Below are 25,363 nucleotides of genomic sequence, written 5' to 3'. Positions count from 1 at the left end.
CAAACCTTGAACTTCTGAGATATTTGCGTTTCAGAATCTTATAAACATGATAAACGTCCTAAATTTTAAACCGGAAGTCAACATAGATCAAGAACTATGCAGAGAACTGGAGGATTTTTCTTTAAAAAATGCATTGACAGTATAAATACACAACTACTTGTATCAAAAGCTAAGCCAGCATCAATTGTGTCGTCCAGAACACATATAAAATCAAACACTGATCCGAGGTTTAAAATAAATTTGAAATATTTACGTTACCGTCTTGTTCAGTTTGTTGTTTGTAAACAAAAACACATGCCCGCCTGACATGAAAAAATTAAAAAAAATGATAACACAAACTGCCTAATTTATGACATTTTTTTTCTGAAAAACTGTTAAAATTGGTGGATTTGAAATGAAGAATAACTATTTAATTAATTATATATTTTTTAGTTTAAATTATTACTAAGTAGTCAATATATAAGTGTTGAAAATAAACTAGATATATAGTTGAAATACTTGGGACTAGTCCTAGAATACGAAACTTCATAGTTTCAGCTGGGACTAATATATATAATAGTCCCAGGTTTCATAGCATTTGCATGCAATGTTTTTTATTTGACATTTATTATAGTAAAAAAAAAATCATATACGTCTGTCTATCCATATGTTGCAAATTCGGTTTCCGTTCTCTAAATTTAGTTTGCCCCAACAAAATGTTATGAAACTATACAAAATGCTGAATACCACAAAAAACAGATCAAGTTAGAATTTTGGTGGTGTAAAGTAACTGTTTTAGAGTGGTTGCGTCACTTTAACCGTTCTAGAGTTTTGCCCCTTTACAAATGTAAAAAATTGCTGAATTTTTTGTTGGCACTGGCTACGGTTACATGGAAATGTAACAATAATAAAAATATTATTGTTACATTGGAGACTAATTGCCGGAATGCAAAGTTGGGTAAGGAACCGATTAATTACGAATGTAACAATAATTATTGAGGCTACGGTTACATTGCGTTATTGTTACATGAAAAACAGCAATGTACGCTAGATTTATTAAACTTAAATCTTCTATATAGTTTTTCATGTCTACTAAATAATACTTGTTATAATAATAAATAATAAATCATGATTATTATTCAACGAATGGTGTTTAAATAGTTTAAGGTATTAATGGATTTGATGTTCTTAAAGATACTACTTCAAATTAGTAGTGCCAAAGGCGAAAAATATAGTTCAATGGTTTGTTGTTGAAAACTCGGGCTGAGAAAACTGTTCACTTTTAAGTATTTAACTGCACACCTACTCATATTACTGTCATTATACTTTGAACAAAAGATGAAGAGATTCCTATTACCAATATTGTTTGGGTGAAAAATTTAAAACTTCCATGGGATGCGTTTGAAACGAAACTGAAACAATATCAAGACACAAATTTCATACAGCTATACAAACGCACTTACCAAAAATTGATACATCAAAAGCAAAGTTTGCTAACTGTGAACTAACACTGTGAACTTCTGTATACATGTATAAAATTGAGAATGGAAATGGGGAATGTGTCAAAGCGACAACAACCCGAACATAGAGCAGACAACAGCCGAAGGTCACCAATGGGTCTTCAATGTAGCGAGAAACTCTCGCATCCGTCGGAGGCGTCCTTCAGCTGGCCCCTAAACAAACATGTATACTAGTTCAGTGATAATGGACGTCATACTAAACTCCGAATTATACACAAGAAACTAACATTAAAAAATCATACAAGACTAACAAAGGCCATGCAAAGGCACCTGACTTGAGAAAGGCACAAAATTGCGGCGGGGTTAAACATGTTTATGAGATCTCAGCCCTCTCCTATACCTCTAGCCAATGTAGAAAAAAAATATCGCACAACACTACGCATAGTAAAACTCAATTTAAGAGATGTCCGAGTCCGATTTCAGAATCGATGGAGGACGTACTATAAAAAAAAATCAAAAAATTGTATGTTATACTTGATTGTAAATATAAGATAATGTCTTCAACTTTTATTATTTAGTACATATTACTAGTCCCATCAAACATTGCTGTTTTTCATATAACAATAACGCAATGTAACCGTAGCCTCAATAATTATTGTTACATTCGTAATTAATCGGTTCCTTATCCAACCATGCATTCTGGCATTTAGTCCCCAATGTAACAATAATATTTTTATTATTGTTACATTTCCATGTAACCGTAGCCAGTGCCTTTTTTGTTTCTGTTCTCTAACTTTAGTTTGCCTCAACCAAATGTTATGAAACTTTGACACAATGCTTATTAATCAAGTTTTTTTAAAATTTTGGTGGTGTCACTTTTACTGTTCTAGAGTTATGCCCCTTTACGAATAGAAAAACTGATGATTTTATTTCGTTTCCGTTCTCAAACTTATGTTTGCCTCAACCTAATGTTATGAGATTTATACACAATACTACTTACCACAAAACTGATCAAGTGTGTCACTTATACGGTTCTTTAGTTATGTCCATTTATAACTTTACACATTCCCCATATATTTTTTTGAATTAATGCATTTTGAAAATATTTGAAAAAAATTAAAATCTTGTGAACATGCACACCTCTTTTATCAAACATCCTACAAAATATTAAAGCTGTAGCTCAAAAACTGTAGTAGGATATAGCTGGACATACATGTATCATGTATATATTACAGATGGAACTGGTGGACAGACAGGGGTAAATTAATTGGCCCTTCTACATTTTGTAAATGAATACTGATTGATGTATTTCCATACAAAGAAATGCATCTTACTCAAAATCTCACTAAAAAAGACACCAGCCAACCATGAAAATATCCTTTATGGTCAAATATATCTATGAATTCTTCAAATAGAAAAAGCTACAAATTATTCAGACATAGCCATCCAATCAGATCTTAAATGGAATGAATATGTACATGTAGATAAATTGACAGCAAATGCAAATTGACAGTTTAATTTACTAAAATGTAACATAAGGGTATCTTCCAAAGAAATAAAATAAAGATCATACATGTACATGTACAGTTCTTGTGCTTGGGATCCTCACAAAAAAAAAAGAAATCAATCAAGTTGAGATGTCCAACAAAAATGCTGGCTATAGTAATTGAGTATACTTGTAACAGACACTCAATTCTAGCTCTGTCTCAAATATGCTTGAACCCTTATAGTGGCTTACACTACAACTGAGAAGGATACAAACAAGATTAGTCATAGCAATCAGTGGCAGATCTTGAAATTTTCATAAGTGGGGGCCCACTGGCTGCCTAAGAGGAGCACACTTCAGTGATTCCCTATATAATCAACCAAATTTTTTTCTCAAAAGGGGGGGGGGGGGCCCGGGGCCCCCTTAATCCGCCTCTGGCAATGCTGGTCTTATTATATATAATAATACACCAACCTTCAGATCTTCTTATTACACCATGTTCATGATGTTACAACAGAACAAGACATAAACATGCTAACCATTTTAACATGTTTAAACAAATTAATACCATTAAAGATTCATACATTTTTTCATTTTATCTGCACACATTGGTGCAATGGTATCTATTTCTAACATCAACAGTCCTATTTATATTTCTAACATGACGTCCTTCAAACGCTTTGAGTACACACTCGTGGTAAAATATGAATATATTCCCTGGGCTGTTCCGATCGTACTCCGACGTCATATGTTTTTTTATGAATGAGCTTCTCTACGTCATAGAATGATGACGTTAGAATATAAGCATTTTACGGGAAAATACACGCTTCTGAAACCGAAAGTCATAACAACAAGGAAACGTAAACAAACGATACTAAAATGTGGTGTAAGCCATTTTTTTTAAACATATAGGACATATAAGTAAATTATCATTTAAATTCATCCAAAACGATCTAAATACATTATGGTTAATAGTTTAGGCATGTCACTAATTCAGTTAGCTCCGTTCTTTTACGCCAATTGAATAGTGCGTTTATTTATGGAACGGCAAATATTTGCCTCCACCTAGAGCGCTTCGATCCAAAAGAATTGCCGTATTTGTCCTATTAGAATCGAAATAATTCATGGGGGCTTGAATATATCTAGATTTTACCACGGGTTGTCCCTTTATGCCGATATTTTACCCCTCGCTATCGCTCAGGGTAAAATATTTGTCATAAAGGGCCAACCCGTGGTAAAAACACGATATATTCAAGCCCCCATGAATTATTTCTTAAACAACATATGATAATGTCAGAGAGTGGATTTCTATATCTACACTTTCACAAATATTCTAAACATTGCAAAACAAGTACCGGTACATAGTTTTTGATACCAAAAAATATACACAGGATAACAATCTATAAAAAAATTATCAATCACCGAAGGATATCCACATGTGGACATTACTATTTAATTATTGTGAATTCATTCAATTATTTTCATATTTTCATCGTTAGATTTCATGGTTTGATGAAAAGTGAGGTTTAAATAGTGCACTTTAAACAGTTTTAATATTTCCTGTCTTTTTTTCCATACAGGTATTTTACTTTGGTTCAACATGCAAAGAGCAGATTTTTAGATGAACAGAGACGAAGGTATGAATTCCAATTTCCTTGAAACAATAAACATTATATTCAATACTGGATGCACTCCCCATATTTCAAAAAATAAGATTACAAAATATGCACTTTTTGTCTGTCCAATATAAGACATTTTTTTACTTCAAAGGAAAGTAGATGTGCAGGGGTTGTGTACTTATCAACATTTATCAAACATAGGCCATGCCATTCACTTCTTATATTTTGAAAATTCATTATTCAATTTTGGCTGACCCTTATTTTGCTATTAAACAGAATTTTAACCACAAATATAACTTTATCAGGAATGAATATAGTTTTCTTTTCAAATAGCTCACATCTGAACTAATGAAATTATAAATAGAAATTAAATGTTTATTATTTTTTTTTAATCAAAGCTTTATGCATGAAAACATTGATAGAAACACTTTTTGCCTTGAGTTGCGACACTTTCAATTTTGTTTTATATCCTGATCATGATATCATACATGTATGTGTGACATAATTTTTCATTGATGTTTTAGTGGCATACTATCCCATAAGATTGAGGTGAACCGAGCCAGACTTCATTTTGAGACCACAGGAGATGGGCCTAACATTATTTTACTTCTACCAGGAGCTTTAGGTAATTGTGTCTCTCATAGGATTTTGTTTATATATTTTATAACCATGATGAAGGCTCTTCATTATAAGGACCCATAATGTCAGTAGAAACAAAAAGGAAACATATTGATATTTCTCAATAAGTAATAGTTTAAAGTCTTTGTAATTCCTTTATTTAATTGAAATTACTATCTTTAATGCCATTACAAAGCTTAAAGAGAAAATGATTTAAACTTAACAGCAGCATTAAAGTATATTGATTGATCCTTTAATTCTGTGAATTGGATAAATAAGCTTCCTGCTAATATTGTATTGGTCACTTCCTTTCATTTCATATTTTTAAAAACACAGCATTAGATTGTCATATGAACAGGTTTCACTACTTTCTATTAAAAAAATAGCTCCATTGAGCACTATACAGTGGCAGTTCCAGGGGTGGGGGGAGGGGGGTTCATGGGTTCTGGGTTGGAAACCCCCCTTTTTAAAATGGCTGGATCCGCCCCTGCTAAAGTCTTTCCATTATCATTCAAGAAATATATACAATATATTCAAATATTCAACTTCCAATATAATGTGTTATGAAACTTGTCAAGAAAATTACATAAATTGTCCATAGTTACTATCAGTATCTGTTCTGAAGATATAACTAATGTCATCAATGAAGTAATATCTAAATTAGAGTTTTCTTCCTTTGTCCTTAATTCATTAATTGTAGTTGAAATTGTTTAATTTTGAATTCCTACTGCAAAATGAATGCAATCTTCATCCTTCAATGCAGCACTAGCATTTTGATTTATTTGATCATATTTTTATTCCCCACCTAAAATAGTAGAGAGGCATTATGTTTTCTGGTCTGTGCTTCCATTCGTTCGTCCTTCCGCCTGTCTGTCCTTCCGTCCGTCCTTCCGTCCGTTCGTCCAGCTTCAGGTTAAAATTTTTGATCAAGGTAGTTTTTGATGAAGTTGAAGTCCAATCAACTTGAAACTCAGTACACATGTGCCCTATGATATGATCTTTCTAATTTTAATGTGAAATTAGTGTTTTGACCCCAATTTCACGGTTCACTGAACATACATGTAGAAAATGATAGTGCAAATTTCAGGTTAAAGTTTTTGGTCAAGGTAGTTTTTGATGAAATTGAAGTCCAATCAACTTGAAACTTAGTATACATGTTCCCTGTGATATGATCTTTCTAATTTAAATGCCAAATTAGAGTTTTTACCCCAATTTCACGGTCCACTAAACACAGAAAATGATAGTGTGAGTGGGGCATCCGTGTACTATGGACACATTCTTGTTTGTTTTATTAGGATCCAGCAGAACAGATTTTGAGAAGCAGTTGACAGATTTTAATAAGTCTGATTACACTTTGATAGCCTTTGACCCTAGAGGATATGGAAAAAGTATACCACCAAATAGAACATGGCCATTAGAGTTCTTGCAGAGAGATGCTGATGATGCTTTTGAACTTATTAGGGTAAATCAAACAATTTATAATTAGGATAAAAAAAATAAATTGAACCATAGTGTAATATTGAAAGGAATAACAACGACTAATTAGCATGTATTAACGGCCTGCAGAGCTCTGTACTAAAGTCATATGATTTTATCCAATTATAGTGTCAGTGGTAAGACCCCTTTGGTTACTATCTGTGAAATGGCATCTGGAATTTCTTATCAGTCAAGTGATTTTATCGAGTTCGGTAATTATAAAGTACCTGTGTGAAATCCGAGGTTAATTTATAAGAAGGTGGCGCTGTAACATATAAAACCTCTATGTTCAGAAAGAAGTCGTATGATGTAAAAAAACCTTGAAAAACGGACGAGAATTGTTCAAACTACAACAGTTTAGCATGGAAAATTGTATTTAATTAAGCATATTTTTGCTTTTTACCGTTTGTTTTAAACTGTTCTAAAAGTATTTTCCGGTTAAAAGCGGATCCCAAGTAAAACAGTTAAATACAGACAAATTGATCAGGTTTCCCATGACGTTTAACAAAATTATGTAGACAAATCTAGACATAGATTTTTTTACTGTTGAAATGTGCAATGTTTATCGAGATTTAAAAAAAGGATATTTACTTTCAAGTATTCTAAATTTATGTATATGTCATAAATGTCATTGATTACATTATTGAAACTGTACAACTAAAATGGGATAATATGTTCGTAAATATATATATTTTTTTAAAAGTGTTTATTGTGGAATACTTGTATTACCATAACAAGCTACAGCAAAAATTAAAACAAACCGACAAAATCAGCTTGAAGCTATCTGTCTTATAGCAAATTCATTTTTATAATCGAGAACTATCGATTAAAGGATAGAACCATTTAGAATTGTGAATATTTTAATTGACTAATACACAAAAGACTAAGATTATTCGTGTTTAATAAAAGGGGGTCCAAACATATTTTTTGTACAATCATCTTCTTAACTTACGGAAATGGCTTTTTAACTGTCTGTAAATATTAAAATTGATAATGACCTAGCCTTGTTCTCCAATTTCATATGTGATAGCTGTCGGTTTGAACTATTCAGCTCGAACTAACCAGAAAAAGGAAAATTGGACTAGAATAAAAATTGAACAAATGACTCTATTCGGCAGCGTACCTCCACGGAATGTAACGAATGGACTATTCCGGTTAGTCCGCACGTATATACGACAAAAACTTGACTGTTCGTAAGTCTCTGTGAACACGATAATGACCGAAAAGTGTCAGTGATTTGACCGATCACATGCAGAGAATCAACTTACATGCCAGATATTAAACCAATTAACGAGTTATCGAAAAATGGGCAGTAATGCAGATGAAACCTTAGAAGTGACGACGATGTTATTCCTTTCAATATTACTTCCATGATTGAACAAAGAAATTTTTTCCCTATATATTTTCGTGACTGATTTGATACATTATTAAAATGTCAAAGAGTTAGGTTATTCTCATAACATGAAATCAATTTACAACACCCATTACCGGTATATGATAATTCTATAGAAAAAAATAATGCCAATTAAATTCACTGCTTACTAAGGGGTTTTATAATGTCCTTGATTGGCTATAAAGGCCTCTCACGGTTTGTAATACTAGTATCAAAGGAGCATGCAGAAAATTAACAACTTTCAGGATCTTACAATGTCAAGGTTTATTAAAAATCAGTTATCAAAAACAGTGACCTACTTTATCTGTAGATCCTTATTACAGGACAGAATACAAAAAAACATTTCACTTATATTTCAGTCATGCTTCAGTGATTCCCTATGTAATCAAACAAATTTTTCCCAAGGCCCCCCCGATGTGTCTTTGTAAGGACAGATTATTGTACATCCAATTTTGGGGATGCATTATTTCACAACAATGCTTAAGAAGGAGCCATACCAAATCACAGAATATACACTCAAAATCAGATAATTGCAGCTGCAATAGAAAACAAACATCTGCTACTGAACTTAAACTGAAGTCAAATGAAGATTTACACCCCAAATCAACATTATTTATAATCAGTAGGCCAAATATGACAATAAAGTACAAAACTCTGACAATAAAGTACAAAATTCTGACAATAAATAGAGAATCATACATGGCAAAATCAGTATCATATGCCGTATCATCCCGAGATACCAATATCAGCCAGAGGGCCTTTAGGCCAGAGGGCCTTTAGGCCCGAGGGATGATATTGGTCGAGGGTGATACGGCATGTGATACAGAATTTGACATGCTTTATACGCTTTATAATATATTTCAACAGGAGAGTATATATGAACTGCTTTCTGATCCCTAGCACCTGGGTTAGCTTCAGTTCTACTTTTGTCTTGTTTTAAAAGCTTCAAAAAAACTGCTCAATTACTCATCCAAAGCACTTGGGTTACCTTACAATTTGCGTGCTGTTGTTTTAAAAATATTTTGTTTATTGTATTTTTTTTGTGTGTTTTGTATGGTATTTCATTGAGTTCTTTTTTTATTGTTGCATTTCGTGTGTCAGAAATATGAAAACTGGAAGTTTGTGACGTCATATTCCAAACAATGACGTCATTTAATAAATTGCGTCATGTCCAAATGAATAAAGGGTAGGGATGTGATAAAGGGTGTGATAAAGGGTATGATAAAGGGTGCGCATCAAAGTTGCACGATATAGATTAAACAGCAGGCTCTTTATCAAATATTCAGAACTACTGTATTTACTACTAAATATATGATAAAGTACAATACTCTGACAATAAAGTACAATACTTTGACAATTAAGTACAATACTCTTTCATGTTGACACAGATCACAACAGTGTCCTAAAACTATGACAATGTCATTTTATCAATCATCACTGCTCAATATAAAATGAGCACATGCATGTCAACCTACTTAAGATATGTTTATTCATTGTAATATATAGAAATAAAGTATGGTGGCCGGTTAAGGCCATTTCGCGTTTTCGCGTTTTCGCGTTTTCGCCCATCATATTATATAGGGCGAAAACGCGAAAACGCGAAATCGCGAAGTCGAAAACGCGAAAACGCGAAGTCGAAAACGCGAAAACGCGAAGTCGAAAACGCGAAAACGCGAAATATTTTTTCTTTCCGATTTCGCGTTTTCGACTTCGCGTTTTCGACTTCGCGATTTCGCGTTTTCGCCTTTTCGCGTTTTCGCCTTTTCGCGTTTTCGCGTTTTCGCGTTTTCGCGTTTTCGCGATTTCGCGTTTTCGCGATTTCGCGATTTCGCCTTTTCGCGTTTTCGCGATTTCGCCTTTTCGCGTTTTCGCCTTTTCGCCTTAAATTATAGGTATATTGATCCAATATCCACCCGTTTATAGTATGGATCACATTTCCGACCTTACATTGATTACGTGCTACGTGTACAATGTTTCGAGTTCTTTCGGAATTATATTCCAGGTAACTCTCTTCAGAGGTCGTCCGTTTTATTTTTATTTTATATAGCTATATACCAACATATAAATAAAATTCTAAACATCTTTCCACACAAAAACAAAATATTATTTCATAAACGTATGAAGGATGATGGATATATTTTATTTCAAGGTACTACGGAAGAAGTTAAACTTCTTTTCGAAATAGCAAACACAAACCACAACCTACTGCAATTTACTTATGAAATTGACAGACAAAGTTTGAAATTTCTAGACTTAGAAACGTATAAAGGACAGAGATTTCAAAAAGAAAATATCTTAGATATTAGATGTTTCACAAAACCAACTGAAAAATTCCAATATCTACACCAAAATTCTAACCACGCTAAAAGTTGTTTTAAATCCTTTATTAAAGGTGAAGGAATACGAATTCTTAGAAATACCTCTGATCCTGACAATTTTAATGAAAGAATAAACTTATTTACAGAAAAATTAATACAAAGAGGTTACAAAATCGCTTTTGTAAATAAAATATTAAGAAATATTTCCCATACAGAAAGATTAAACAAATTAACAAACAAAGAAACAAGAATAAACAAAAACACAGATAACTATAATATATCTTTCATAACACAATACCACGCTAATGCGGAAAATTTACAAACCATTATAAGAAAACATTGGCATTTAATTCAAGACAACCCACAGTTCAAAAATCTCTTTGATAAAAAACCCACAATAGCATTCAAAAGAAACAGGAACATTGGGGAAATCGTTAAGAAACACTTGAAATAAATCAATGTCTCCCAATAGAAATTAATTAGACAGTTATACTAAAACCAAAGGAAGGTGCGTTGACAATGAAAAATGCATATTGAAACGTATCTTAAACAATAACCAAAACCAGTTATCCATACGTTGATAAAACGAACAATAATAAATAAAAGGTACAATAATAAATAAAATGTACAAAATAATAAACAAACAAACATTTAAAAATAAAAATAAAAATAAAAATAAAAAATAAAAAATAAAAATAATAATAATAATAAAAATAAAAAATAAAAATAAAACGGACGACCTCTGAAGAGAGTTACCTGGAATATAATTCCGAAAGAACTCGAAACATTGTACACGTAGCACGTAATCAATGTAAGGTCGGAAATGTGATCCATACTATAAACGGGTGGATATTGGATCAATATACCTATAATTTAAGGCGAAAAGGCGAAAACGCGAAATCGCGAAAACGCGAAAAGGCGAAATCGCGAAATCGCGAAAACGCGAAAACGCGAAATCGCGAATAGGCGAAAACGCGAAATCGCGAAAACGCGAAAACGCGAAATCGCGAAAAGGCGAAAACGCGAAAAGGCGAAAACGCGAAATCGCGAAGTCGAAAACGCGAAAACGCGAAGTCGAAAACGCGAAAACGCGAAGTCGAAAACGCGAAATCGGAAAGAAAAAATATTTCGCGTTTTCGCGTTTTCGACTTCGCGTTTTCGCGTTTTCGCGTTTTCGACTTCGCGTTTTCGCGTTTTCGACTTCGCGATTTCGCGTTTTCGCGTTTTCGCCCTATATAATATGATGGGCGAAAACGCGAAAACGCGAAAACGCGAAATGGCCTTAACCGGCCACCATAATAAAGGTCTTTCTTAAAAAAACAAAGTTTCAAAAGTAAAAATATTATAAAGAATCAGTGCACATTTTCACATCAGACAAAGTTCTTGTGCATGTGTAGTGACTTCATATTCAATTAAGAAATTTCCAAAGGGAGAGGAATGTCCATCGATTAATAAAGGGGGACAGTAAAAAGTGACCAAATTTGTTCATTACATAATGCAATCTCGATTAATCTAAAGCTCATGTATAAACATATATGTTAATTTGTTATTGTGCAGTGTTAAGCGATCAACAGGAAATGCCAATTGCTAAAGGTCACTCATGACGGCCAAAATATATGAATCAATTACCATATTTCATTGAACTTCTCGGGTTAGTCTACCATGAAATAGTGCATCAAAGTTTAAACAAAGAAGTAATTCAGGATAAAAATGTCAAAATTGATAAGTTTTACATTGCAGTTAAAAAATCAATTGCAAGAATATTGTATGATTAGAAATCTTTGCTTGGTGTTGGATTCAAGGTCAGTTTTGCCACTTTTCGTGGTTGTTGTGAAAAAAATTATATCTAATAACGGACATATTCCAGCTCAATCTGTGGCTCATTTTTTCTAGCAATGTTTAGATGTTGTACTTTAAATGCTACTTATGATCATTTATAAACACAGAGTAAAGTTTTAGATTTTTTATTTAATCATTTACTTAAATCATAGTTTTTTAACAATTTTAAATGCAGTGCATGTAAAAAATAATTGTAAAAAGAGGTATGCCCCTTGGAAATAATAATTATATGGAATATTGCATTATGAGTGCTCTAATGTGTACAAAAGAGTGACGAAAGATACCAAAGGGACAGTCAAACTCATAAATCGAAAAATAAACTGACAACGCCATGGCTAAAAATGAAAAAGACAAACAGACAAACAATAGTACATGACACAACATAGAAACTAAAGAATAAACAGCGCAAACCCCACCAAAAACTAGGGGTGATCAACTCTTGCCAGATTTTCATGAAATTTATATTACAGGTTTATATCATCAGTGTTTTTGAATTGTTAAAAAATCAATGCAGTCAGATCAACTATTTTTGAAAGAGTTTTGCCCCTTGAAAAAATTGAAGAAATGGAAAATTGCCATGTTATCACTCTCATGTGTTCAATTCTTGCCAGCTGAAGAGAAGGAGATAAAATATTTCAGTTTTGATATAAAAATAGATAAAAATCAATAAATTATACATTAAGATATGATTTATCAATGATGATACAATGCACTTAGGCAGCAACCATTTGATTTTCTGGGGGGGGCTATGGTTTTTTTTTCTGTGCAAACTTTTTTTTTCGCCTTCGGCGAAGAACAATCTATTTTTTTAGCGACAAACCGAAGACAATTTTTTTCTTTCAATTTTAGCATTACATATAGTGGCAGCTGAGGGTGAAACAAACAATTTTTTTTACTCAGGATCCAAAACAAATTATTTTTTTCACCAAAACCTGGAAACAAACTTTTTTTTCCAAAAAAAACCATAGCCCCCCCCCAGAAAATCAAATGGTTGCTGCCTTAGCATATGTGGAACATGTACTTGCAAGTTTGCTGGTTTCCACTCTTATTTGTCATAGCAAAACAGAATCGCAAAAAAAGAATTCATTTGAGTGAATTAATTGCAAATAAGGAAGACATGTAATGAGTTTTTCCTTTTTTTTTTTATATAGAAACTAAACATTCATAAGCTTTCAATACTGGGATGGAGCGATGGAGCTATAACTGGACTGATCATGGCTGCTCGACATCCTGACATTGTTAATAAACTTGTTATCTGGGGTGGTAATGCATATGTTACAGAGAAAGATATTGAAGCTTATCGAGGTTTGATATAGAAAAAGTGTAATTTCATTTGAAACTTATGTTGAGTGTTGCATGCACTGAAATTGGAAAATTTAATGCCATTCTCGATTCAGATTATAAAATTAAAACCATTATTTGTTTCCAGTATGTTTTAATGATAAGCCTTCTTTTAATGTAAAAAAAGAAGATGTGGTATGATTGCCAATGAGACAACTCTCCACAATAGACCAAAATGACAAAGAAATTAACAACTATATGTCACCGTACGGCCTTCAACAATGTGCAAAGCCCATACCGCATAGTCAGCTATAAAATGCCCCGAAATGACAATGTAAAGCAATTCAAACGAGAAAACTAACAGCCTTATTTATTCATGTACAAAAAATGAACAAAAAACAAATATGTAACACATAAACAAACGACAACCACTGAATTACAGGCTCCTGACTTGGCACAGGCACAAACAATTAGTCAATTAGAAGATTTTTTTTTACTCGGGTAATTTAATCAATGAGTGATAGATTTCTCTTAGAAGAAATTTAAAGGTCCCGGTGAAAAAACTACACAGAGAACACTAGCCATTGTATTTATTCAATAGGACAGGTGAACTTTCAAAAGTTTAAATACCTTGGTCAGATCAGAGACATTTAATACAATTGTATTATATGTCTCTGGTCAGATAGAGATGGCACTGTGGAAAACTTAACTTTCATTAGGTTCACAATAATACAATGATAAGTGTCCCAATAATACAATGATAATTGGGGAACAAGATTCTTACAAAACAATAAGCGGGATCCAGGATCAGACCCCCCCCCCCCCCCCCCCCCTTAAATGAGACCACCTTTTAAGGAGTATGGTGTTGATGTCAAATCTCTTGTACTCTCTGGATTTGTTTCACAAATTTTCCATTTTAAGGGCAGTATATTGTATTAAAACAGTGTAGTTTCTTATTTATTGTTAAAGATCATGCATTGATCTCAGATGCCTTTCGCTAATTTTATGTCATTTGGTCTAACCACTCATCTTTTATTATTAATCTCTAACTGTCAACTTTATGTTTTGATTTTTTTTGGATTGTCTCATTATCTTTCATTCAAATATATTTACACACATGATTCATGGTATACCACCATCTTGGATTGTACTATTGCAGTGCACAATCAGTCTAGTTGTTTGCTCAAATCTACAAATTTGTAGACAGATGTGCAATTTTATTGATAAGACTGTTTATTTTTATAAAAAAAAAATTGCTGTTTTATTGCATTATCCAAAATATTTAATCAAATACCAAACATTTGTGTTTTAGAATAATTTTTTTCAACTAAGCCATTTAAGGGGAAATAACTCTTTTAGTAACAAATTTATACTGGACTGATAGGGATTTTTGTACTTTTTCTTGTAGCAAGAAAACTAATTTGGTGACACCATTTTTTATTTTTATTTTCTTAAAACATATTATAAAACCTATCTCCTCACAATTTATTACCAAATTCTATCTCATAGATTTTTTTTTATAAACAAAAATGTCTTTTTTCATGATCATTCTAAGCAAATTTAGGCAATTTTCAACAAATCATAGCTTAAAAAAAAGCACAGTGACCCATCCTTTTTATTATATTTTTGAAAAGAGCATAGTAAAATCTTCATTTTGGCAAAGTATGAGAAAATTCGATCTAAAGAAACATATACGTATGATATACCTTAATAAGAAATAAAAAAAATAGAAGGAGTTTTGAGTTACACCTTCCAATGTTAGAATTTTGCATGTAATGTATAAACTGTCACAATAAGATGGAGATAAGTTAATTTACTTCTATGCACTTGTAATTTTAGGGTTAAAAGACATTTGGAAATGGAGTGAGAAGATGAGGTCACCTTTTATGACTTTGTATGGCGAAGAATATTTCCAGAAGACATGGGAAGAATGGGTAGAGGCTATAGAGAAATATTTTACAAAAAGGAATGGTAAAGCTTTCAATGATTTAAAAGTTACATTATTGCATATGGTGTAAAATATTTAATTTTTTGTTCAAGTTAGATTTTTGTCTCTTCAAACAAGGGCAGAATGAACCGTAAGGGAATCTAGTTTGAAATTCTTTTTTTTTATTCCTGCAAATTAACCAACATGATAGACATTGAAAAACTCAAAATATCCTCATCTACTTACTTTTGTACTTTTTAAATGATTCACCTCAAATGGAAGTACTTTTCACTAAACCTATAGAGAGCTAATGATCTCAAGTATTGCTGGAAATATTATTCTATTTAAATAAATCCAATCTTAATATCAGCAGCAGCATGCACTCAAATATTAAGACATGAGAAACAGCTGAGGAACTTTCAGAATAGGAATTTAATATTTAGTTTAATAAGTAAATTATATGGGGTGTAAAAGCATTGTCCGAAGTACATATATGAAGCTCTTTTGGAAATGGAGTGAGAAGATGAGGTCACCATTTATGACTGAGTGCTTCATTCTAAAAATGTGCACAAATTCAACGCTTTTACAATTCTATAAAATTACTAAAAGAAGCATTCAGTACTCTTGGTCTTTTCTTATAAGCTTTTAGATATTTTTAAATATTTTGGCCTCGGGCATCACTGAAGAGACATTTATTGTTTAAATGTGGATTTGATGCAGAAAAATTGGTACCATAAATATTATTATAATAACATTTTTTTGCTAGGATCATGCAAACATTCCTTTCGATCAAGTTTTTTTACCTGTGCTTTCAATTGTGTACTTTGAAGCTCTTGTCATCAAAGATTACAATTTATTTTGTAATGAAGGTACATTTCAGAATGATGTGAGATTGCTGTTAGCCAATCAAAATAACATTCTATAAATTAATGTAACATACATGTAATGTAGTTATTGTTTTTTAAAGGAGATATTTGTAAAGATGATTTGAAGAATATCAAGTGTAAGACATTAATTATTCATGGTTTAAAGGATCCTTTGGTAGGATTAGAACATCCAGATTATCTTCACCACAACATACCAGGGTCAAGGTAATGTTATATACCACAACATCCCAGGGTCAAGGTAATGTTATATACCACAACATCCCAGGGACAAAGGTAATGTTATATACCACAACATCCCAGGGACAAAGGTAATGTTTTATACCTCAACATCCTAGGGTCAAGGTAATGTAATATACCACAATATACCAGGGTCAAGGTTATGTAATATACCACAACATCCCAGGATCAAGGTAATGTTATATACCACAACATCCCAGGGGCAAATGTAATGTTGTATACCACAACATTTCAGGGTCAAGATAATGCTATATACCACAACATCCTAGGGTCAAGGTAATGTTATATACTACAACATCCCAGGGACAAAGGTAATGTTATACACCACAACATTCCAGGGACAAAGGTAATGTTTTATACCTCAACATCCTAGGGTCAAGGTAATGTAATATACCACAATATACCAGGGTCAATGTTATGTAATATACCACAACATCCCAGGATCAAGGTAATGTTATATACCACAACATCCCAGGGACAAATGTAATGTTATATACCACAACATTCCAGGGTCAAGATAATGCTATATACCACAACATCCTAGGGTCAAGGTAATGTTATTTACTACAACATCCCAGCGTCAAGGTAATGTTATATACCACAAAATTCCAGGGTCAAGGTAATGTTATATACCACAACATCCCAGGATCAAGGTTTATGTTATATACTACAACATCCCAGGGTCAAGGTAATATTATATACCACAACATCCCAGGGTCAAGGTAATGTTATAAACCACTAGATCCCAGGGACAAAGGTAATGTTATATACCACAACATCCCAGGGTCAAGGTAATGTTATATACCACAACATCCCAGGGTCAAGGTAATGTAATATACCACAACATCCCAGGGTCAAAGGTAATGTTATATACCACAACAGCCCAGGGTCAAGGTAATGTTATATACCACAACATCCAAGGGTCAATGTAATGTTATATACCAGAACATCACAGGGTCAAGTAAATGTTATATACCACAAAATTACAGGGTCAAGGTAATGTTATATACCACAACATCCCAGGGTCAAGGTAATGTTATGTATACCAGTTATTTCTTATGTATAACTATATAAGCAGCTCATTATCTTTAGATGTACAGGAACCTCGATAGACATGTTATTGTCAAATGTACACAAACCACAAATGCACAATAATAGAAATGAGTACATGTGGAGGATAAGACATAAAAGCCTAAGTGTAGAATTTTTATTGATTCAACCAAATACAGGTGCATAACAGCTGTTGCAACACACCGCCCCAGTGAAATGGGGAACCTTTTTGTCAGTACAAACCTTGAGCTAAACTTCTGTCTGTCTCATTGTTTTTTGTCTTCCTTAATGAACATTTGACCATTAGATGTATGAATGTATCTAGTGTAACAATTTGAAGACCTTCTACCGTGTTGAATAAAATTATCTTCAAAACTAACCCTCCCCTAACCTAGGACAGTGGTGTAACAGTACATCATATAAAGAACAAACTATAAAAATCAGTTAAAAAGGGCATAATTCATTAGAAGGGTACAAATAGAAATACATCTAACAAAAACACAAAGTAAGTGGGTGTGGCTAGGTACTAGTACATCCCAGCAACAAAAAGATAATAAGTATAGATCTGAGACTACTCACAGTTACTGACAGCTAGTTCAAAGCCAAAAACAAATAATAAAAAAAACCATGCATCTAATACTTAATTATCAATAAGTACACATCCAACATCCAATGGATTTAGTGTAAAATATAAATATGTCATAAACAGTCAGAGAAAAAATATGACCTTGTGCAATGCAAAGATACAGGTATAGGGAAAACTTATTTTATGCTATTGTTTATGATTGAATTTTTAAGTGTGTTAGTCAAAGAGTCATACATTTGTTGTAGATTTAAAACAACCAGCTTTTAATTTTTCATTTAAACATTTACTGTCATAGGAAATGCAATTATTTGAGTAATTATTTCACCCTTTTTCTTACATTTTACAGACTTTACATCATGCCAGAAGGAAAGCACAACCTACACATTAGATACCACAGAGAATTTAACTTTATGGTGGAACATTTTCTTAAGGAAACTTGATATTTCCATTACTTACATCAACTTAGCTTTTGTCTTTTAAATAGTTATTTCTTCTTGACATTATATGCAGTTTTATCCAGTGTCAGTATTTTGACTATGCTCCGTGTTAAAGAACGTATCTTGACCTATAATGGTTTACTTTTATAAATTGTGACTTGGATAGTTGTCTCATTATCTCCTATATCTGATATGATCAATGGCGTCCAGATTTCGGGTTGGCACAAAAGGGTTTGAGCTATTAACAGAACCTTTAATAACTTTTGTTTGATAATGCCTCATAGGATGAAGGAGATGTTAATTGATTTTTAGATCTTCACTTTTCTGAAGGTGAGATGCTATTGATAGACTAAAAGTGGTTGATATTTTTTTCACATCATGTTCAATTGATCTTTTGTTTTATGATGCCCAATTCAATTCTAATTTTTGTAATTGTTAGTCAAGGGATAAGGTCACATAGTTTATAAGAAGAATGAAATTGATAAATCTTAAATTGGGGCAACTAAGGTTCTTATATTTAGGTGGTCATTCAAAGCGGTTAAGTTGTAATCCTAAAACACTTGATATTTCCATTAATTACAGGCCTATAAATATGGTAGTGAAATTTTTGAAAATTTTGTTTGTTGGCAATATCTTTTGTGATTTAATAGATCAAGGTGGTCTAATCATTTTGACAGGTTTTGTTGTAATCCTAAAATAGTTTTAAAAAGTATTAAAATTTTGAATATGATTTGCTGTATGGTCTACATTTATGTTATGAAGTTAGCTAAGCATAATAAAGTCATTTCTTACATTGTTCTACCAAGTTTTGACATGTAACTTAATTTCTACAATTAAATAATAACCACTCGACATAAAATATACTACAATTAAATGCTACTACAACCAGTAAAACAAGTATTTGGAGTGTTAATTAGTTTTAAACAATGAAGGGCATTTCCTTGAAAAATAATCAATGGACAGAAATATTGAATTTAAGATAATTCCTGATCTGTACATTACTCTGCTAGTCCCTATTGTGGTTAAAGTTGTGGTTTAGGGTAGTTTACAATGAAGTCTTAGTTATATTACAAACTTGCTTATTTTTTGGCAAGGAATGGTGAATGGACAGATATCCTTGTTTTATTTATTTATTTAGGAAAGTTTCATGTAATCTTTAATTTAGGCATCAATATATAACTGATTAGATGTTAAATTTCATTTTTGTACTTGTATTATCAATTTTCAGAATCATTTGAGGTATTATAGTTCTCCTTGAAAATTATTGTTTCAATCATAAACTTTTTTTCCATTATGTACCAATGACATTAAAAATGAAAAATTGGAAACAATAATATTGTTTCAAAGAGAAAAAACAAAACTGAAGATATTATAGCAAAAAAATTAAAGCCTGCCAAGTCTTTTTCATGAAGCTGGAAAATGTCTTGTTTTTGACTATTTAATCTTATTTGGCAGAAGTGTCTGGTATCTGATCCAATATGGCTTTCATTGATTGAATTTAACAGGTTAATTATTTTTATGAATATTTATTCAACTGTTTGGAACAGATAGCCTTTATTATGTCATGTATGTTGGATATTCATGTATTTTCATTTGAATATAATTCCCCAGGTAAAAATTTAAATATGAAGTACAGATATGTATAGACTGTGTTAACAGTTAAAATAAGAAATATACGGAAGCGTATTAGGGACATAGAAAAAATAAAATTGGCAGTGAACTTTTTTTTCAAAGTCGAAATTTTGACTTTTCAAATCTCGAAATTTTGACTTTAACTTGAAATTTTGACTTTTCAAATCCCGAAATTTTGACATAAACTTGAAATTTTGACTTTCAAAAATCGTGAAATTTCGACTTTTTGAAAAGTCGAAATATTGACTTTTTTGAAACTCGAAATTTCGACTTACAAAAAGTCTAAATCTTCACTTTAAACTCGAAATTTCTACTTTTTTTAAACTCAAAATTTCGACTTATTTTAAACTCGAAATTTCAACTTATTTTCAATTCAAAATTTCGACTTATTTTCAATTCAAAATTTCGACTTTTTTAAAACTCGAAATTTTGACTTATTTTAAACTCGAAATTTCAACTTATTTTAAACTCAAAATTTCGACTTTTTTTAAACTCAAAATTTCGATTTTTTTTACAATCGAAATTTCGACTTTGATCTCTTTTAAAACTTTGATGTTAGTATTCAAACACAGTTATTACAATTTTAGAAGGAGTAGCCATGGACGCAAATTATTAAAGGGTCATCAACACATTTTGGCAATTTATATTTTGAAATAGGTTTTGTTCCATGTTTTAGTTCCCATGACACTGTCATAGAATCGTCATATCTGAGAACATATAGCATCGCAGTTTCAAAGGCCTGTTTGGTTTCCCAATAGCAAGTCACTGACTTTGCCTTGTTTAAACAATGGTAAATCAAGTAGCCAAAAATGCCATGCATATTCAGGACGACAAATGAGCTGCTCGGTTTTCTAGTTTTGGATTTTGAAATGAATAAATGGTTCTTTTTTTTTTTGAAATATTGATTAAACTCTACAAGTTGACATTCTTATGACACAACTATTAACCCTTGTCTTTATATATCAGACTGTTGAATAAAAGTATGTCGTAACATGGGTGTATCGGAATAACGGGGTTGTCTTGATACACATATCTGAAGTCCAGACTTGAAATATGTATTTGAACGTGAAACATATTTTATTTATTCTTCGGCAAGAACAAGATTTTCTATCTAAAATAACCTCTTTAAAATTGTTTAGTTTATTAAAATGTGCTTATTAAGTTTCTGATGTATATGGCTCTCCGCTTGCTGATATAAATGACTGTGAATGTGGTAATCGCAAATGTATAAATACTTACGAAAATTCGAAATTTTGAGTTTAAAACGAGTCGAAATTTTGAGTTTAAAACAAGTCGAAATTTTGAGTTAAAAAGAAGTCGAAATTTCGAGTTTAGAAAAAAACGAAATTTCCAGTTTTAAAAAAGTTGAAATTTTGAGTTTAAGTCGAAATTTCGACTTTTTATAAAGGCAAAATTTCGAATTCTAAAAAAGTCAAAATTTCGACTCTTTGAAAAGTCGAAATTTCAAGATTTTAGAAAGTCAAAATTTCAAGATAAGAAAAGTTAAAATTTCGAGTTAAAGTCGAAATTTTAAGATTTGAAATGTCAAAATTTCGACTTTGGAAAAAAAGCTCACTACTACTTTTATTTTTTCTATGTCCCTAATACGCTTCCGTAGAAATACCCTAGACTACATCTGTACTAAAAATGTCGGCAAACATTTAATAGTAATTTTTTGGAACAATGATATCAAGAAAAAAAAACATATTTTTTTTTTTATTACCTATGGATTCTGTCTTTTTGTTATTGTATAGACATCATTTAATATTATATACATTTGTTGAAATGCCATATTAAATAAAATAAATGCTTGGTTTTGATTTTTGTCTTGTTTGTGACAAAGGCCATGTAAGACTTATGGATTATTTTTTTTGCATTGTCTGTAAATGCAGTAACAAATATATGCAAACATATTTACTCTTATTCCCACTGAATAATTATCAAAGAAGAAATCATCAATGATAAGTAAACAAAAGAAGAAGTAAGCAATGGTAAGTTACCAATGATAAAGTCAGCAATGGAAGTTACAAGTGAAGAGGTCGGCAACAATAAATTACCAATGACAAAGTCAGAAACAGTAAGGTACCTATGATGAAGTCAGCAATGGTAAATTACCAAAGAAGAAGTCAGCAATGGCTAATTACCAATGAAGAAGTCAGATATGGCAAGTTACCAATGAAGAAGTCAGCAAAAGGAATTTACCAAGAAGAGAAGTCAGCAACAGTAAGTTACCAAAAAAGAAGTCAGCAACAGTAAGTTACCAAAGAAGAAGTCAGCAGCAGTAAGTTACCAATGAAGAAGTCAGCAACAGTAAGTTACAAATGAAGAAGTCAGCAACAGAAAGTTGCCATTGAAAAAAGTCAGCAATAGTAAGTTACCAATGATGAAGTCAGCAATAGTAAGTTACCAATGATGAAGTCAGCAATAGTGAGTTACCAATGAAGAAATCAGCAACAGTAAGTTACCAATGAAAGAGTCAGCAACAGTAAGTTACCAATGATGAAGTCAGCAACAGTAAGTTACAAATGAAGAAGTCAGCCACAGAAAGTTGCCAATGAAAAAGTCAGCAATAGTAAGTTACAAATGATGAAGTCAACAGTAGTAAGTTACCAACGATGAAGTCAGCAATAGTGAGTTACCAATGAAGAAATCAGCAACAGTAAGTTACAAATGATAGAGTCAGCAACAGTAAGTTACCAATGATGAAATCAGTAATAGTAAGTTTCCAATAATGAAATCAGTAATAGTAAGTTAGCAATGATGAAATCAGTAATAGTAAGTTAGCAATGATGAAATTAGCAACAGTAAGTTACCAATGTTGAAATCAGCAATAGTAAGTTACCAATGATGAAATCAGCAACATTAAGATACCAATGATGAAGTCAGCAACAGACAGTTGCCAATGAAAAAGTCAACAATAGTAAGTTACCAATGATGAAGTCAGCAATAGTAAGTTATCAATAATCAAGTCAGCAACAGTAAGTTATCAATGATGAAGTCAGCAACAGTAAGTTACAATTGAAGAAAACAGCAACAGACAGTTGCCAATGAAAAAGTCAGCAATAGTAAGTTACCAATGATGAAGTCAGCAATAGTAAGTTATCAATAATCAAGTCAGCAACAGTAAGTTATCAATGATGAAGTCAGCAACAGTAAGTTACAATTGAAGAAAACAGCAACAGACAGTTGCCAATGAAAAAGTCAGCAATAGTAAGTTACCAATGATGAAGTCAGCAATAGTAAGTTACCAATGATGAAATCAGCAACAGTAAGTTACCAATGATGAAATCAGCAATAGAAAGTTACCAATGATAAAGTCCGCAACATTAAGTTACCAATGATGACGTCAGCAACAGTAAGTTACAAATGAAGAAGTCAGCAACAGAAAGTTGCCAATGAAAAGTGAGCAATAGTCAGTTACAAATGATGAAGTCAACAGTAGTAAGCTACCAATGATGAAGTCAGCAATAGTGAGTTACCAATGAAGAAATCAGCAACAGTAAGTTACAAATGATAGAGTCAGCAACAGTAAGTTACCAATGATGAAATTAGCAAGAGTAAGTTACCAATGATGAAATCAGCAACATTAGGGTACCAATGATAAATTCAGCAACAGTAAGTTACCACTGATGAAGTCAGCAACAGTAAGTCACAAATGAAGAAGTCAGCCACAGAAAGTTGCCAATAAAAAAGTCAGCAATAGTAAGTTACAAATGATGAAGTCAACAGTAGTAAGTTACCAACGATGAAGTCAGCAATAGTGAGTTACCAATGAAGAAATCAGCAACAGTAAGTTACAAATGATAGAGTCAGCAACAGTAAGTTACCAATGATGAAATCAGTAATAGTAAGTTTCCAATGATGAAATCAGTAATAGTAAGTTACAAATGATGAAATCAGCAACAGTAAGTTACCAATGATGAAATCAGCAATAGAAAGTTATCAATGATAAAGTCAGCAACATTAAGTTACCAATGATGACGTCAGCAACATTAAGTTAAAAATGAAGAAGTCAGCAAAAGAAAGTTGCCAATGAAAAGTGAGCAATAGTAAGTTACAAATGATGAAGTCAACAGTAGTAAGCTACCAATGATGAAGTCAGCAATAGTGAGTTACCAATGAAGAAATCAGCAACAGTAAGTTACCAATGAAAGAGTCAGCAACAGTAAGTTACCAATGCTGAAATCAGCAATAGTAAGTAACCAATGATGAAATCAGCAACAGTAAGTTACCAATGAAAAAGTCAGCAATAGTAAGTTGCCAAGGATGAAATCAGCAACATTAAGGTACCAATGATGAAGTAAGCAACAGTAAGTTACAAATGAAGAAGTCAGCAAAAGAAAGTTTCCAATGAAAAAGTCAGCAATAGTAAGTTACCAATTATAAAGTCAGTAACAGTAAGCTACCAATGATGAAATCAGCAATAGTAAGTTACCGATGATGAAATCAGCAACGGTAAGTTACCAATGATGAAGTCAGCAACAGTAAGTTACAAATGAAGAAGTCAGCAACAGTTAGTTACCAATGAAGAAGTCAGCAACAGTAAGTTACAAATAGAATCGTATTCAAAACAGTGTAACTATGGCCATTGATTGACGATCTAAATTATCCCATTGACTGGTACAGATTAAGTGAACGTTTGTCTGTAAGGATCACAGCTCACTATGTACTTTTTAAAGTCACTTAAACTGTGGGGACATCAAGGGTTCTCAACACCTAAGTAAAATAATTCGAAAACCCAATTAGGAATAACATTATGTTTAGATTGATATCAATGTTCAATATATATGAAAACACAAAGGTTATTCCTGATTAGTTTTTCGAACTATTTTATTAAAGCGTTGAGAACCTATGGTGACCCCACTGGTTAAATGTCTATAATAAGTATGCAGTAAGGAGTGGTCGTTTCAGACAAACGTTCACCTAATTTGTCCCAGTCAATGGGATAATTTATTTCGTCATTCAATGGCCGTAGCTACACTGTTTTGAATATGATTCTACAGAAGTCAATAACAGAAAGTTACCAATGACGAAACCAGCAACAGTAAGTTACCAATGATAGAGTCAGCAACAGTAAGTTACCAATGATGAAATTAGCAATAGTAAGTTACCAATGATGAAATCAACAACATAAAGGT

General features: G+C 32.2%; 2 protein-coding genes across 2 annotated transcripts in view; one reads left to right on the top strand and one right to left on the bottom strand.

Annotated features, from left to right (window-relative positions):
* The window catches only part of LOC143079735 (5-oxoprolinase-like), an 88,544-nt gene extending 88,409 nt beyond the window's left edge, over positions 1-135 (bottom strand). The window contains exon 1 of the mRNA XM_076255285.1: positions 6-135. The gene's annotated coding sequence lies outside the window, so the exon portion shown is untranslated. The remainder of the gene's footprint in view (positions 1-5) is intronic.
* LOC143079736 (serine hydrolase BPHL-like) lies at positions 64-22,045 on the top strand. The gene is made up of 8 exons (XM_076255289.1): positions 64-227; positions 4,506-4,562; positions 5,069-5,169; positions 6,458-6,624; positions 13,340-13,493; positions 15,309-15,440; positions 16,364-16,487; positions 18,503-22,045. The coding sequence occupies exons 1-8, from the start codon at positions 97-99 to the stop codon at positions 18,594-18,596; spliced, it is 960 nt and encodes a 319-aa protein (XP_076111404.1). The 5' UTR covers positions 64-96; the 3' UTR covers positions 18,597-22,045.
* The last annotated feature ends 3,318 nt before the right edge of the window (positions 22,046-25,363 follow it).

Source organism: Mytilus galloprovincialis, chromosome 6, assembly GCF_965363235.1.
Source record: "Mytilus galloprovincialis chromosome 6, xbMytGall1.hap1.1, whole genome shotgun sequence".
Taxonomy (NCBI): domain Eukaryota; kingdom Metazoa; phylum Mollusca; class Bivalvia; order Mytilida; family Mytilidae; genus Mytilus; species Mytilus galloprovincialis.
The sequence above is the reverse complement of the archived record's forward strand: the minus strand, read 5'-3'. Positions and strand labels throughout refer to the sequence as shown.